The 15,498-nt window shown below is 43.6% G+C and overlaps 1 protein-coding gene across 5 annotated transcripts in view; it reads left to right on the forward strand.

Annotated features, from left to right (window-relative positions):
- The window catches only part of NPAS2 (neuronal PAS domain protein 2), a 105,811-nt gene that overhangs the window by 73,310 nt on the left and 17,003 nt on the right, over window positions 1-15,498 (forward strand). For 3 of the 5 annotated variants that reach the window (XM_086740777.1, XM_086740801.1, XM_086740811.1), the window contains 8 exons: window positions 4,924-5,042; window positions 8,703-8,785; window positions 9,707-9,813; window positions 11,026-11,173; window positions 11,787-11,868; window positions 12,573-12,714; window positions 13,444-13,550; window positions 13,722-13,814. In XM_086740777.1, coding sequence (XP_086596903.1) covers window positions 4,924-5,042; window positions 8,703-8,785; window positions 9,707-9,813; window positions 11,026-11,173; window positions 11,787-11,868; window positions 12,573-12,714; window positions 13,444-13,550; window positions 13,722-13,814 — 881 coding nt within the window. The remainder of the gene's footprint in view (window positions 1-4,923; window positions 5,043-8,702; window positions 8,786-9,706; window positions 9,814-11,025; window positions 11,174-11,786; window positions 11,869-12,572; window positions 12,715-13,443; window positions 13,551-13,721; window positions 13,815-15,498) is intronic. The other 2 variants (XM_086740787.1, XM_086740794.1) reach the window with 2 other exon arrangements.

The following is a 15,498-nucleotide window of genomic DNA, read 5'->3' on the forward strand; positions in this document are numbered from 1 at the left end:
CACTGTACCCGTTGCCTGGGGTAGTACCTGATAAGGAGGAAAGCCATGTCACTATTGCCAATGAATAACACAGTGGCTCCCATCCAGTTTTGCCTGAGGGCTGAGGGGAGAGGCAAAAAATAAAGATACCCCTCCAAAAAATCCAAGGAACTGTTTAGCTCCCAGTATAAAATGTCAGATTAAGTGAGAATATATTATTGTGCAAAGCCACTTAATAGCTCACTCTGATAAGAAAAGATAAAGCGGGTTGGATTTATCCCTTCCATAAAAATTGTTTGTACATTTGTAAACAGAAAAAGATCTCTCACAATTACATAATTAAATATTGGCTTTGGTATCCTATTTCTGAGGTAACATACTTGGTTAAAAACTCCTAAAAGGGACAAAGCCAGGGTCCTGCCTTTCAAAGTGTTAACCAAAAAAAAAGGGACCACCAGCATCTTTAAAGTGGTAGATCTGTCCTTTCATCCAAAATGCCTGAAGTTTTCCTCTTAAAGGAGGAGATAATCATTATCTGAAAAGAGTTCCTGATCAAGAAATATAATTAAATATTCTAGGGGAATTTAAAACTGTGCATTTTTGTTCCCAATTACATGGAAACTCAGGAAGTATCTGGTTACTGGATGCTAATAATAGCAGATACTCTACTGTTAGCTAATATATCTCATAGAGATAAGAATAACCATCAAGAAAGTTATTATGCTGGGAAGAAAAAAAAATCTTTTCACTCCCAGAACAATTAATTCAATCTGAATTCCCTTTTAAAGGAAATAAACAGATCTATACAGAAGATACGTTGATCTTGAGGCTCCATAAGCATATGCAGAAACATCTGATAACAAGAATAACTCAAGCTGAAATGAATGTTTTGATCAGAACAGACAGCAGCATATTATTATTTACTATTACCAATACTCTATAAGCTGCAGCTAGCAATCTGCAGTGATTATGCTGGGCTCTCTATGGACACTTACGAAAAAAAGACACCAGTCCTGTCCTAAAGAATTTACTTGGGGTTCATATCAACAGAGGATGGTGAGGGGAGAAACAGGAGAAGGAAAGAGGAGAGAGATCAAAGTAGATAAATGACGTATGGATATCGTCACTGTTATTCATCCAAAGCTACTGAGTGCACTCTGGCTTCCCACTAGCACTTTAGATTTCATTATATATATTAATTGCTGAATATTCTGTTTATCTGTGATCTGAATTTATTTATACAAAACAATCTTGATTTTATTCTGGTCTGTGTGGCTTGCATTTTTTTGAAATCACTGTTCAGTTTGCTTGACAGTCGCTAAGACTGGTACTTTAAACTTCAGCATCTACTGACCAAACAGGAAGGAGGGATTTCTTCTTTCTGATGGCATCAGTGGGAGGTTTGCTGTTATAGGAAGAAAATATTTTGAACATCCTAAGTTAAAATACGATGACCGAGCAACTGATTACTGTACTATTATTAACTGAATAATGTGGCATCTGGGGTTTTTAAAAAATGTTTTCATTCATTTCATGTAGTGTTATGTGTATCCCTAAGAATAAACATATTGTCTATGGTAGCTAAGGGCTTGGTTCCTTACATATAGTATTTATTTTTAACATCTTATCCTTTTAAAAAAAAAAAAACAACAACAAAAAACTGTAAATAGGCAAATCAGTTTCTTTCTATCTTTTTATATTATATTTGCAGGAATTTTAGTACTTCTTCTATGAAAGAATGTTGTGGTAGCTCTGGGAGCAGCAGGTCTGATCGGCAACTACAAAAACTATTAAAATTCATGCTAAGGAGCATCAGCTAACTGACACATTTTAGACAACTATTTTACCTTTCTGATTATGTATTTAGCTTTGTCACATGACCTTTCAATTCTAAAATATCTGAAGATATTTTGTCTAGATCATTTAATTGTGAAACACACGTCCTTATTTACCTGAGCCCACCTGATAATAGCCAGCTTAACATTTTCATGGGGCACCTTCTGACAAAAGCACTCCAAGATCTGTATTTGACTTATCAATGCAATATCACCATACCCTCAGACTTCATCCTATATTTTCCATTCCACTATTTTTCTGTGGTGCTCTCAGAAAGTTCACTAGTGAACTTTGCTACTTTAAGATGTTGTGTGTTTCTTTTAAAGAGACTTGGAGAATTATAAAGTATGTTTTGTCAGAAGGCATGCTTAAAAGATTGTGCCAGGATTTATTTTCTTTAATTCGTCTAATGATCTCTTTTTCTAACTACACTTTAAAAGTTGAAATTTGCTGACCAGCTGCAAGAGCAGAGCAAAACAGGCCGTGCAGATGGAGCTGTGGGAAGAACAGATACCAACAAAATAAGGCAGGGCAAAGTAATTCAGAAAAAAAAAATGTGGGATTCTTTTTTTTCTTTCAGTTACTGTAGTTGCTATTTTCAGATTGAGACGTACATTTCAAGGTAGTGGCCACCAGCCTGCATCATCAAGGCTTTTAGTGCTTTGGGCTTTGTGAAGGCAGCTGAGTATGGAGATGGCACAGTTGCTGTTTGAAGACTGGATGACTTTCAGCCAGGCCAGCTCTGTCCCATCTTCTTGGCCTTATTCATTCACTGCCGCTAAGTTCAATTTTCCCAAATGTTGTGATGAAATCCCAAAGTTTTTACATAGCTGTACTATACAATAATTATTACCCTTTTAGTAGTGCCTGTATCTCTTGGAAATACAATCCTATTTTGTAAATACCACATTCAGGAACATATTCTGCTCTCTCCTGGGAATACGTCTCAGGCTCATGGCTGGTTACATCAAACAGCTGACGTAAAAAAGCCATAGGCTCTCTTTGGTGCCACTTGGTCTCCACTGGGCATTTCTTCTGCAGCTGGTGTCGTTTGCAAGCCCTTGGGTTCACTAGCTAGGTTAGCTTATCGTACCTGTACTTCGGAGGCTGAATGTGCTTATTTTCGTATCCTAGAGCCCAGCCAGCAAACATTTGCTACTGAACTTGGCTATTACAGAGAGAAATGGGCCCATTGACTTCAAATGTGACAACGTATTACATAGCAGGCTTGGAAGTAACATTTCACAATGTCCTTAATGTGGGTTTATAGCAATACCATTAATTTTTAAACAGAACTGACTCCAGAAATCGACAGACTTGCACGAAATAATCATATGAGAGAAGAACCAATAACTCTTTACTCAGGCTTCTCCTGTTTCCTGTCGCTTCTAACTCTTTCTTTTTCTTTTCCACCTCTTGTATTAATAATCCCATAGAAGCCCTTGTATATGCACATAACCCCAGGAGCAGAACAGGAATACATATTCCTAAGAAGTCCCTAGAGCAAGTGTGCTTTGCTGGTGAAAGGCGGATAATTTTGCCCATGTTTTTTATCTTAGTATCAAGCCAGCCATGCCCTCCAGACTCAACTGCAAGAGAGGGCTGTAATCTCTGTGGATGTTCACATCTGCGTTGCCTTCTCCAATGAGGAATCATTACTCTCCTTTTTGGCGCAATATATATTGTGCACACAGTGGCCTAAACCAGTGAATCACAAGTGTGAATTCTCCTCAGAATACTTTTTTTTTTTGTCGCATACCCTGCTATCCTTGTTGTCGGCTATGTATCGTTATTCTAAGGCATTTAATAGGTTGAACTGGGTTCCAAAAGCACATGTGATAAGTTGAGACTTCTTCCATCTCTACGATTTATGCTGGTCAACTAAAGCCCAGTGCAGAAGCACCCCAGAATAAAAATTGCTAGTTATCTCCTCCCCAGACAGATACAAAGCTCTTAATTTTCACAGGAATGGACGTGGCTGTCCTTGCTTTGTCCTGTGCAGAAGAGACAAACCGTAGGAAACTTCATAAAGTTGGATGTAGGGGCCTAATAGTAAGGAAAGACAGTTTCATATTAGCATTAATCCCTGTTAGCATTAGATGAACTCATATTGGGGAACTCTGGCTGCTAGAACCTTCTCTGCCCCCATGGGAGACAGTCGGCTGGGCAGGGCAAGAGCCCATGGGGCCAGCCCAGTTCCCACTGCAGCTTAGCACACAGTTTTCTTTCACTGCTGTGGGAGCAGGATTACCATCTCTAAACAGCTCGAATTTGGATGAAGAACTTGCATTACGCCATTCAAACATGGGACTGTGGGCTAGCTCAAGGCAACACATTCTTTTGGCAACACATCTCTGTGGCAGGAGGTGCTAGTGGGCCCTCAAAGCAACACAAGAGTCCATGCAGTCATGAAAGAGACAGATAAAAAACCATACACAAAATCTGTAGCCACATCGCATCCAGTTTTCCCCTCTGCCCGGTGTTTCAGGAGACAGCTGGCCACCTGCAGACTCACCAACAATGCCCAGCTCTGGAAGCCAGGGCCGTACACAGCGTCCTCTTTGCTCTTCTTTAAAACAAGGAGACCTTGAGCACACTGAGGACGGTTCTCCTTAGATATCTGAGAATCACAAGCAGCCTCTTGCTAGCTCGATGAAGCCTCGCTGGCTGCGGGCCACGGTGTTTTGCCACTGACGACTTGATGAACTCTCTTCAGCTACCTCCCTTGCCAATGCTTTTTTTCACCATCTCATGGAAGTTAGCATGCCAGGCATGCTGCAGCATACATTTTTTTTCTTGTGAATGGAGAAAAAGAGCAATTGGATGTGTGGGTTTTCCTTCTAGAAAGCTGTTTTATGCTCTCTAATAAGGTTTGGCCTTATTTTTATCAGGATTAACCTGTAAGATTCATACTTGAAGTTAAGCTCTGATGTCTTTCTGCCTAACATGACTGACTTGGATTTAAATATATGCATATCAGCTTTAAAAGCTTTTAGAGCACTTCTCTGAATAAAACCAGTATTAGTATGCTTCAAGTGTGCAAAACATTCAGGGAGAGCAAATCTCCTACGAGGCATGACTCTGGGTCCCATTTTTTTCCCTACCTAGTGCCTAACTCCACGTGCAATGGCTTTGATGAGGCAGTCCCAAGGGCTTACAGAACGTCCCCAGGAAAGCAGGTCTGCTTTGTAGCGACTGTTCGTTTGGCAACGCCTCAGTTTTTAAAGGTAGGTGGGTACCCTGGATCCCATTCGTCTCAGAACTTCTCAAAACACTTTCAGACGGGGTGACACGCAAAGTTCTTAATTTTGCTAATTGAATGGATTACCGATATCACATTTCATGCATAAAAAATCCAGTGAAGAGGATTACCAGTGCGAGCCAGGATCTGCAGAAGCGGTGTCACTTCTGTCCTCCTTGCACGGGAAATGGAAACACTCCTTGCATTAGGAATTGCAAAGTCACTTTGAAATTGGGTTCTTTGTTGCTGCTTTCTGTTTCTGCCATGGGACAGTGTACAGATGGCCACCAACACTTTCATTTGTGCCCCTCGGTGTCTTCAGGTGACTGCTGCTATTTCTCCTCCTCCCAAATCCTGGTAGTAAGGTAGTTGGTTCTGGAAATAAGGCTAAACCACTCAACCTTGTGTCTGGCATGCTGGTTCCTGATGAACAAATGTGAGCCACTGCATCAGGCGTCCCGTACTCAGAGGTTAAGAGATTAAAAAGTCTAATTGAGACCCAGCCACTGTGAAATCACTGCTCCCTTGGCCTGGCTCCATTACCACACGGGGACCTGCAGGGCGCTCTTGACTGATTCACGGTCCCAGCAGGCAAGTAGAGTCCCTTCTCGGTAAGTAAGCGAGGATGCTTCCCATAAATCTTAGCCACAGTAATCATATTAGCAGTAGAGACTGGAGTTAAGGTGCTCTGGGAACCCTGAAAGCAAATTCACTTATCTTTGAGTAGCTAATATCTCAAAATAATCAGGAAAATTAAATGGGCTGCACATGGCAATAAGCTGCCCAGTGCTAGAGGGGCAGCTGCCCAGTGCTAGCTGCCAGGAAATGCTGAGCACCAACCTCTTCAGTTCACCTGGGTGACTCATTTCACCCCTAGTCTTGACTGTCTCCTCTAAAATGAAGGCAAAAATATTTATCTGACTGGCTAAAAAAAAAGCAGAATCAGCATGTTGGTTGCACAAAGCAATGTTTGCATGATGCACCTTGAATTTTAGGGTATGTTCTTGGCATCAGCATGGATTTTGGTGTAAACTGGAGGAGGGGAGAGATGAATTTAAGGTATGCATGAAGCCTTTTGCCACTGTACAGTCAGCAACTTTAATCAATTTTGTGAGTATTGATATGTATCAAAGAGATGCTTGATGGCAGCGCACCTCAGCTTTTCCTCTGGTCCCAAGAGGGTTTAAAATGTTGAGTGGCCTGAGAGACTTCTCTCCCTCAGAGTGACAGCAGAGAATGGCAGAGGGTGTCACTTGCACAGGGGAACGTGGGACCAAGGAGCAGGGGGACAGCAGCATTGGGGGCCAGCAGTCAGGCTGTCCTTGGCAGTGACAATGGAGACCTTTTTGCAGGAGAGACATGGGGGACACAGTAACCCTGGATGCTGCCAAATCCTGAGCATTGATGCTGGCAAGTCCCATTCAGGAGTCTCCAGGCTGACAGCTCATGGAGCTGGAGTCGCCCCTTGCAAACTGCCATTGGGAGAGGACAGGTTGGCAGAGAGGGGCTGTAAGCGGGCTGGGAGCCATCCCTGGGGCATGCAGCCAGCCCCAGCCCATGCACAGGCATGCACGGTGGTGCCACCCTTCCTTCCCTGCCAACTATGTCCTGATCCCCATCCCTCTAGGCCAAGGATGTCCTGCCTCACAGACAGCCCTGTCCCCTGCCTCCTATCATTGACTTATTATCGTTCTCACGAGCACCAAGGGCTGCTGCAAGTCTTAAGGGTCAGCTTCTTCACTGTGGGAGTGAAGCACAAGGCAAAACCACTGCCTTTCTCCCACCTGATGGGCCCCACAAAGGCTGCCTGCCTGAAAAGGCATTTCCCCTTCCACAGCTATTGAGTGGGAAGGAGATTGTCCCCCTGTCTCAAAGAGAGCTCGGAGGGCAGATGTCCAAAAGGGTTGAAGCAAGGGCAGTATCTTAAGTAACACAAAGAAAGCAAGGAAAGATGTGGCAAACCCAGGTGGGACCAAGCACAGGCTGGCTGTGGGGAAGAGTCATCGCTCCTTGGGGTCGTGGGGAGCACAGCTCTTGCACCCCACACACTGCTTCAAAGCCATAAAAACTTTGGCACCCCAAGGAACAGTCATGGCTCTTAAGTCTGTGGGCATCACAAGTTGTTCTCCCCAGCTCCTGCAAAAATGCTGGCATTGATAAATGCTGGTGGAACACTGGAACAGGTTGCCCAGAGAGGTGGTGGATGCCCCATCCCTGGAAACATTCAAGGCCAGGTTGGACGGGGCTCTGAGCAACCTGATCTAATTGGGGATGTCCCTGCTTCTTGCAGGGGGGTTGGACTAGATGACCTTTAAAGGTCCTTTCCAACCTGTTGTGGTTTTGTTTAGTGAGGGGGGGCCTAAGGTGGTAGCTTCCGTAGGAAACTGCTAGAAGTCGCTCCACTTTGTTCAGTGGACTCGGCTGGGCCTAGGATGGATCTGCTGCTGGCCAAAGCCGGGACAATTGGTAGCAGAATGTTCCATGATAATGCCTCTGCAATAACATATTTAAGAAGGGGAAAACAGGAAAAAAAAAGAGAAGATGTGAAAAAGCTGAGCGGGGGCAGAGGCGCAGAGGGGGAGGCGCAGGCCTCATGGGCCTTGCAGTCCTCACCCTCTGGCCTCCCACCGGGCAGCCGACTGGGCCCAACTCGGCCCGGCCTGGCTGCAAGAAGTGGAGAGGAGATGAGCTGGATGATGTGAAGAGATTCTGAGAGGCGTCTGCCAGCCTGTTGTGAAGAACTTTTCTTGTGAGAGAAACAGCTGCAGAAGCCAAGGTCAGTTCAGAAGGAGGGGGAGGACTAATGCGGCTCCTGGCCAAGATTCCCCTGCAGCCTGTGGTGCAGCCCATGGTGGAGCAGGTTGTCCCCCTGCAGCCCATGGAGGTCCACAGAAGAGCAGAGATCCACCTGCAGCCGATGGAGGACCCCGTACTGGGGGAGGTGGATGCCTGAAGGCGGCTGTGGCCCGTGGAGGGCCCACTGGGGCAGCTGTTCTGAAGAGACTGCACCCCGTGGAAGACATGACCCACGCCGGAGCAGTTTCAGGAAGGACTGTGGCATAGGGGTGGGACCCCACAACAGAGCAGGGGAGGAATGTGAGGAGTTCTTTCCCCAACCATGAAGCAGCGGCGTAAAACAACGTGTGGTGAACTGACCGCAACCCCCATTCCCTCTTCCCCCCTGTGCCACTTCGGAGCAGGGAAGGTAGTAGAGATAATGTTAAGCTTGGGAAGAGGGAGGGCTGGAGGGAGGTTATCTTGTTCTCTGTCTCATTATCCTGCTGTTTGTAGTAATAAATGAATAGTTTTCCCCAAGTTGAGTCTGTTTTGCCTGTAACGGTAACTTTAAGGATTTCTCCCTGTCCTTATCTCAAACCTTGAGCCGTTTTTCTTATATTATCTCCCCCTATTCTCTCGGAGCGTGGAGGGAGTGAGAGAGAGACTGCATAGGCTGGTCTCAATTGTGGCTGAACTACAACCCAAACCATTCTATAACTACAATAGATCATTCTCTGGAATTGCCAGAAAACCTGTGGGTCCTCTGTTTTCTCCTCCTATGCACTGTGTATTTATAGCTAACAAAAGTTAGAAGAAGCAGAGGGTTGAAGCCACAGCTCTCAGTAAGTTGGTTTTCTTTACCATACAGGAGATGTGCATCGTGGAAGAACCTCTAGAAGAATTCACATCAAGACACAGTCTGGAGTGGAAATTTTTATTCCTGGATCACAGGTTGGTGACAAGAGAAGCTCTCCTGGTTGTGTTCGGTGCTTGTCTACTGTTATTTTCATAAGCGCAGTTCTCTCAAATAGTGTTCCATTTCACATCTAAATCACATGAACAGGAGGGCCACCACTGAAATTCCTACAAAAGCTGATGTTTACTATTCTACATCTATTTTTGCATTTATTTTTATCAGTCTTTTAAAACAAAGCTACTCCATTTCTCAGACCGAATTTGTGATTAGCTTGTTCTTGTTTCCTTTAAAAATATCAATGGACCAAAGTCTATCACACAGCAAATCATCTAATTATTATACAGCTGGGGAAATCATTCTTTCCAAACCCAGCCATTGACTGCGTGTGTGTGATTCCCACCAAGTTACAGAGGGAAAGTCTGCCCTGGCCCGAGGCAACTGTGCTGGCAACGGTACAAAGCAACTGCCTCAGCAAGCCATGGATGAGCTCTGCAGGCACCCAGAGGGAAGCGGCACAGATGATCTCCCCTCTTACCCCCTTAGGCCCAGCAGGCGATGGCTTTCTATTGCCTCGCCATGCTTTTTCCCTCATACAGGGGCTTCGGGAGCCGCAGCAGAGCCCCTGACCAAGGAAGAACCAGGGAACGGCTTCCTCACAGCAAGTTCCCACGTGAAGGTCCCTGAAAAGCTGAGTTGCTTTTCACAACCACATTTTCCCTGGAAAGATGAGGTTGTCATGGCCTTGTCCTGGGGGCAAGGTGCCCGCCGGCTCTGCCATGCCCAGCAGGGAACCCCTGGCACAAGGTGGGGGAAAGTCAGGATCCAGTCCCCTGGGTGGGATGACTGGACACCCATGAGTGAGAGCAAATCTGGGCTTTTTATGTATCCATGCCAACATGCAGAACTGCTGGTATTTTCATGGTTGATGAATTCACTTATATTGTGCCTAACCACAGAGCACCGCCGATTATAGGATACTTGCCTTTTGAAGTGCTGGGTACTTCTGGCTACGACTATTACCACATAGATGACCTAGAGCTGCTAGCAAGGTGCCATGAACACTGTAAGTACCGCATAGCCCAGGTTCCTGGGGAGCCACTGGGACACCTCTTTTCAGTTAAATGTAGTTTCAGTTAAAATTTATTTAAACTCGGAAGGTGAAGTTTGACCCTTGCCTCACACCTGGATGTCTTGGCAGAGTTATAGCAGACTGGGGCACCACAGCTGATCAGTATCTGAGCCAGACTTACCAAGCTCCAAAAAATATAATTTTACCTTCTATATCCCCAGAAGCAGTGAGTGAGGCTCACTGAATGGATAAAATACACCAGATTTGGCACCTGCTCTACTAGTAAAGAATATACAGGAATAGCTAAAGCAATCTCAGAGAACATCCCATTTTGTAACATTCTGGCGGATTATTTACCCCAATGTTGTTCACCATGTATTTGGGATTACCTGTGATTATTTAAATATATTCTATTAAGCTTTAATTGAAAAACTCTTTCACTAAGTAAAGAAAATGAGGCAATGTTTTTCAAATATTTGCTTACAGAACTGGCTGGAACATCTCAGCTTACCACCTCTGGGTGTCCTGAAAATATCCCATCAACATTAGTTTTTACGAGTTGACATTAAAATATAGAAAGGCTAAATATGTGCATATTTGGGAACCCCTTGAAATCACTGGGGGAAAAAAAGCAAAGATTAATTTTGTTGGTGAATCTTTAAAACCTTTAATACACCCCAGTTTACTGCACTTTGAATTCTTGTCAGTCTGAGAATTTTCTTTCAGTTTCAAACGATTTCTGTCTTTGCACAATGTTATCTCCTATACTCACGTCATTCTACAGAGAATACTCATCTTTTCAAGCATTCTTATCCTGTACTTTTCTGCTATAGAACTTAAGATGATCACTCTTAGAAATTAATCCCAGATACCTAATTAAGCAGTATGTGATCAGCACATAAACACACATAAAGGGTAAGATCTGTGTTTAGGTTGTAGCAGACATTAATGCGTTAGTGTCCAAAGTTAAGGATAATTGTACTGTGTAGGAATGTACTGTTTAAAATGTCAGACGAAATACCTACTGATCTTTATGATATTTGCTGTATCACACAACTGACAGGACCACTCACTCGAAAGGTGCTTAGACTCCCGTCTCCCTTAGGAATCCATGGGGCCACAGATATTTTTGTCACTCTTTTCACATTTCATGTCATTTTCCCATCGGAAATTGTCCTACAAGCTGTGTGTATTTTCTGCTGACAGTGATGCAGTTTGGCAAGGGGAAGTCCTGCTGCTATCGGTTTCTGACCAAAGGACAGCAGTGGATCTGGCTGCAGACCCATTACTATATCACGTACCACCAGTGGAACTCCAAGCCAGAGTTCATCGTGTGCACACACATGGTGGTAAGGTATGGAAAGTCCTATCAGCCGGCGGGGACGTACAGGACAGTAAGATATGAGCATCCTTATGACTGACATTTTCTCTTAGAAACACAACTTCTTTTATGTAACAAAAATGAAGCCTGAACTCTCTGAAGGAAATACGTTCATTATTAAAAAAAAAAAAAAAAAAAAAGATCAGGCTGAATCTCACTTTATGCTAAGCTTGATTTGTCAATCATGAGTTTAGGGGCAGATTAACTGTTGCATTTTTCCATTTTGTGCAAAAATAGGGAATAGGCAGATCCCTTAACTATTCACTTCCTCTAATCCTTACATTGCTTTTAAAGAGACATGTGGAAGCTTTCCAGTGGAGTTATAAAGTGTTTGTAGGATGTGAACTTGACCTTTATATATACTTCTTTAATATACTTTTTACTTCAAGAAGACAGGAAGAGAGCAAAAACTGAAAATGAAAACAGTCTTTCAAATGCTGTTCCGTATCATTTGACTTAAGTGATTTTTCAGCTGTTCATTTAACGTGTGAAATGTTACAATAACTTGTTCCTCCAGTTGCTTAAAGCACATTTTATGAAATATAACAATACCATGTTGATACACGGAATTATGTTTTCCATTCAGTTACGCAGATGTTCGGGTGGAGAGGAGACAGGAGATGGGCTTGGAAGAAGTGTCCTCAGAGGTTGTGTCCTCAGCACTAAAGGTACAACGAGAAAAGCTTTTTTTTTTTCATGAATATATGTAGTAATTGTAACTTGTTCCTATGTTAACATCAGTGAAGACTCCAGCATTGTCTTTCTGGGTGGGTTTCCCCAACTTCAGAATTCATTGCTCGCTTGAATAATTTTAAAGTAAATTGGATAAGCTCATGAAAGAATAGACCTGGAGATCTGTAAGAGCCACAGATTAAGTGGAACATGGGCAGGGGCAATGTGAGATACCTCCACCTCTCCTTGGTGAGGTAGTACAGTTTAAAGATTCATTTGGACATATTTTGGCAACCAGCCTTCTTGGCTACATCTCAGTGATCTGCCGCGGGAAGAAAGAAAAGCTCCTCCTTGCTGCACAGCTGAGTGTCTCTGAAAGGTTGCAGTTGCTGTCACATCCAACTGAATGCAAAAGAAAGACTCAGAAAAACATCTTAAGGCACAAAATTACTATGTCAGTAGCTTGCTATTTATTTTCAACTCAGTAATATCTCTTTGTAAAATGCATTAGTTAGATGCTCTTTGGAAGGGACACTGACACGTGTGCCCAGGTCTTCTGCTGGCCTATTTGGGATTACTTCTGCTCAAGTCATTTTAGGCCAGCCAAGAAACTGGGTGTGCAAGCATTGCCGGATGCATTTCAAAATGCTTTCACTCTGACAGACCCAATAGCTATTCCCTTTTTGTTTGTTTGTTTTAGGACAGTGGCACCAGCTTGGATCCTGAACAGCACTTTAATGCACTTGATATTGGTGCCTCAATCCTCAGCACTAGCCGGACACCCTCAGTATCGTCCAGGAGCTCACCCAAATCTTCCCACACACCCAAGTCAGACCCAGCATGTGAGTGGCATTCTGGGGTTACTGCATTATTTTTAATTCAGCCAAGTTACAGAATGTGTGCCTATATACCACAGCTGCTAATTTAAGCAGTTGTTTATGAGGTATCGATGATACATGTTTGTCACTGACAATGAAGTGCATAATAATGGTAGATGTAGATAATGTAGAAGAGGGGAAGTTCTAGTGCCATACACTAGGAAATGGGTAGCAGGACTAGCCATGAGGCCTGCTGTTTTGATCTGTTATGAAAATGAGAACTTCTCTCTTCAGATTTGAAGACATCAGTATGAGCCCCTCTAGACTTACATGAGTAATAACAGCCTGTGGGTGATTCTCTTCTGGCCAAGATTCAGGATGCTCTAGTCAAGACTTGGGCACAACTTATACACTCCTTCTGCTCCCTGGTCTGGAAGAAAAGCCAATGAACTAACCTAAATTTATAGTTATTCAGCCCTTGTGAAGGGAGTTCCAGCTGTTTTAGAACAGCTCTTGGGTCCTTTTGCTCCGTTCATTGGAGCACAGAATCATAATCTGTCTCATTTACTTTTATCTTTGCTCAGGCCCTCCTTATCAGTTTAATTTTACTGCCATTGAAGTCAACAAGAACAGCCTTGACTCCTGCAGGCAGTTAACCAGGCTGTAATCATTTCTCACCAGGTCTTATTGTAATTCCCACTCAAATGGGGATGATTTCTAGTGTGTGAGAACTCACCGGTACTTTTCTTGCAGCTACGCCAACCAAGCTGATTGCAGAGTCTAACACTCCCTTGCCAAGAACACCGAGCACGCAGCAGGATTTATCTGTGCACAGACTCAGTCAACCTACTGCTCTTCAGGTAACTTCCCAAAAAGTGATCAAAATAGGCAGACGGTATAAAGCATGTGCCACGTACGCAGCTTAGCAATTAAAAACGACTTACACAGAAGCCATGGCATTAGAAGAAACCTAAAATGTAAAGGAGCCAAACTTATAAATAAAGTTTTGTTTTGTTTTGTTTTTAACCCAGGTTTCTTTGCCTTCTCAGCCTTCATGTGAGCTTCTCCCACAGCAGTTGCTGCCTCAAGCAACTCTGCAAAATCAGCCTGCACCTCTGGCACAGGTTTGTTGGGGATTTGGAAGTGGAATAGGTCACTTGCCTATCTCCTGGTATTTTCTGCTTTTGAGGCTTTTAGGTACCTCTTTAGTAGCTAAAATCCCCAAATCCAGCTCTCACATGCTTAAAATACTGTGGGAAGGTAATCTGAACTGTACACTTGTGTGTTTAAACATATATCTGCTTACAGGCATTCAGAGCAGAAGTCCAGGTGCATATAGGTTCAGGTGCAGACAGATACCTATTTCACAGGAGGACAAAAAACAGATGGCAAAGGAGTTTTCAACTTTGCTTCTGCAGAAACAGATCCCATCAAAATCAAGGTCACAATGAGAATTAAACCCAAAAACTAAGACAGACACCTAGTCCTCCTAAAAACACCTGTTTGGCTGTGCTGATGCAGATTTAGCCAGCAGTAAAGGATACACAAATTCATCAAAATCTATTTTGTGAGTTTGCCAGTAATGGTGAGGATGCCACTGGAGACAAATTCCTCCAGTGAAATCTATTAACCAGTATCTCAAAAGCGAGTGATGGCCCAAAAAGCCACCTCAGTGTTTCATTTGCAGTGGATTTTGAAGGAGAAAATTTGAGTACCACATTCCCATCACATTGTTTCTCTCCTGTGGTCATGCGGCGATGATACACCCCATCATCCTCTGATTTTAGAAATGACACAGTATTCCTGGACCTAGGCTGCTTCTATTATTGGTACTCTGTAATTCCTCACAAGATCCCAGGGTTTCTTCCTGTAGCATATAGAACATATAAAGTCCTGAGGAAGTCTGCTTTAAAATAACAAATTCTCATTTATCTTCTATGTTTAATATTCTTTTCATGACTCCACATGAGCATGCAGCAAAGAAACAGCATATCAATTATCTGCTCTGAGCATTCATTTTCTTTTACAGATATTTCTCTCTGTTATTCATTAATGCACTTCCAAGCATCAATTCGTTTATTTATTATAAACCCGCGCGTGTTTTGTTTGACTTTTTCATACCTCCCTTTCTTCTCGATCAAAGCTCTTTGTGAAGAGATGCTTTCCAGTCATTTACCGAGAGCCTTGCTGCCTGGCCCCTTCCCAGTAAAACATACTTACTGGCACACTAGCTCCGTTCCTTCTCCGACAAACTGGAATGCCGTCCAGTTGCATGGCCACCTTTGGACTGGTTAAATCTCAGTGAAAGGAAGAGGGCTGACTCGAGTCTGTCTACACAGGCAGCCCTCCTCTCAGCTGGCAGCAAAGTCACAGCAATGCTCCGGGCGAAGCTCAAGCTGGAGCTTCCCTTGGCGTGGAGCAGAGTAACAGCACCAGAATGCTGCAGCTCAGGTTGCTGAGGCTCACGTCCCACAGTGATACTCCTGGGAAAAGTATCAAATCTCCACAGACTTCGGTGATTTTCATAAACTGTGATTAAAATTATGAAACTATTCTGTACTTCCCACCTTAAAACAATAAAGGTGTCAGCCTACAGCAAGAGAATCCATTATTTAAAAGACAAGGTGCCTGCAGCACTAAGCAAGTGAGGAATGAAACCCAGGCATGCATGCTTCCCACCACAAACATTTCCTCAGTTTCCTAGTTGACCATTTCACAGTTTGGTGGCAGAACTGTATTCTGGTTCACTGCTTGTGGCTGGGTGCTGTGCTGCCAGCTGACGAGGAGGAGCTGCCCAGGTTGCTCCCC

This window comes from Chlamydotis macqueenii, chromosome 1 (assembly GCF_036417535.1).
Source record: "Chlamydotis macqueenii isolate bChlMac1 chromosome 1, bChlMac1.mat, whole genome shotgun sequence".
In the NCBI taxonomy this organism is placed as follows: domain Eukaryota; kingdom Metazoa; phylum Chordata; class Aves; order Otidiformes; family Otididae; genus Chlamydotis; species Chlamydotis macqueenii.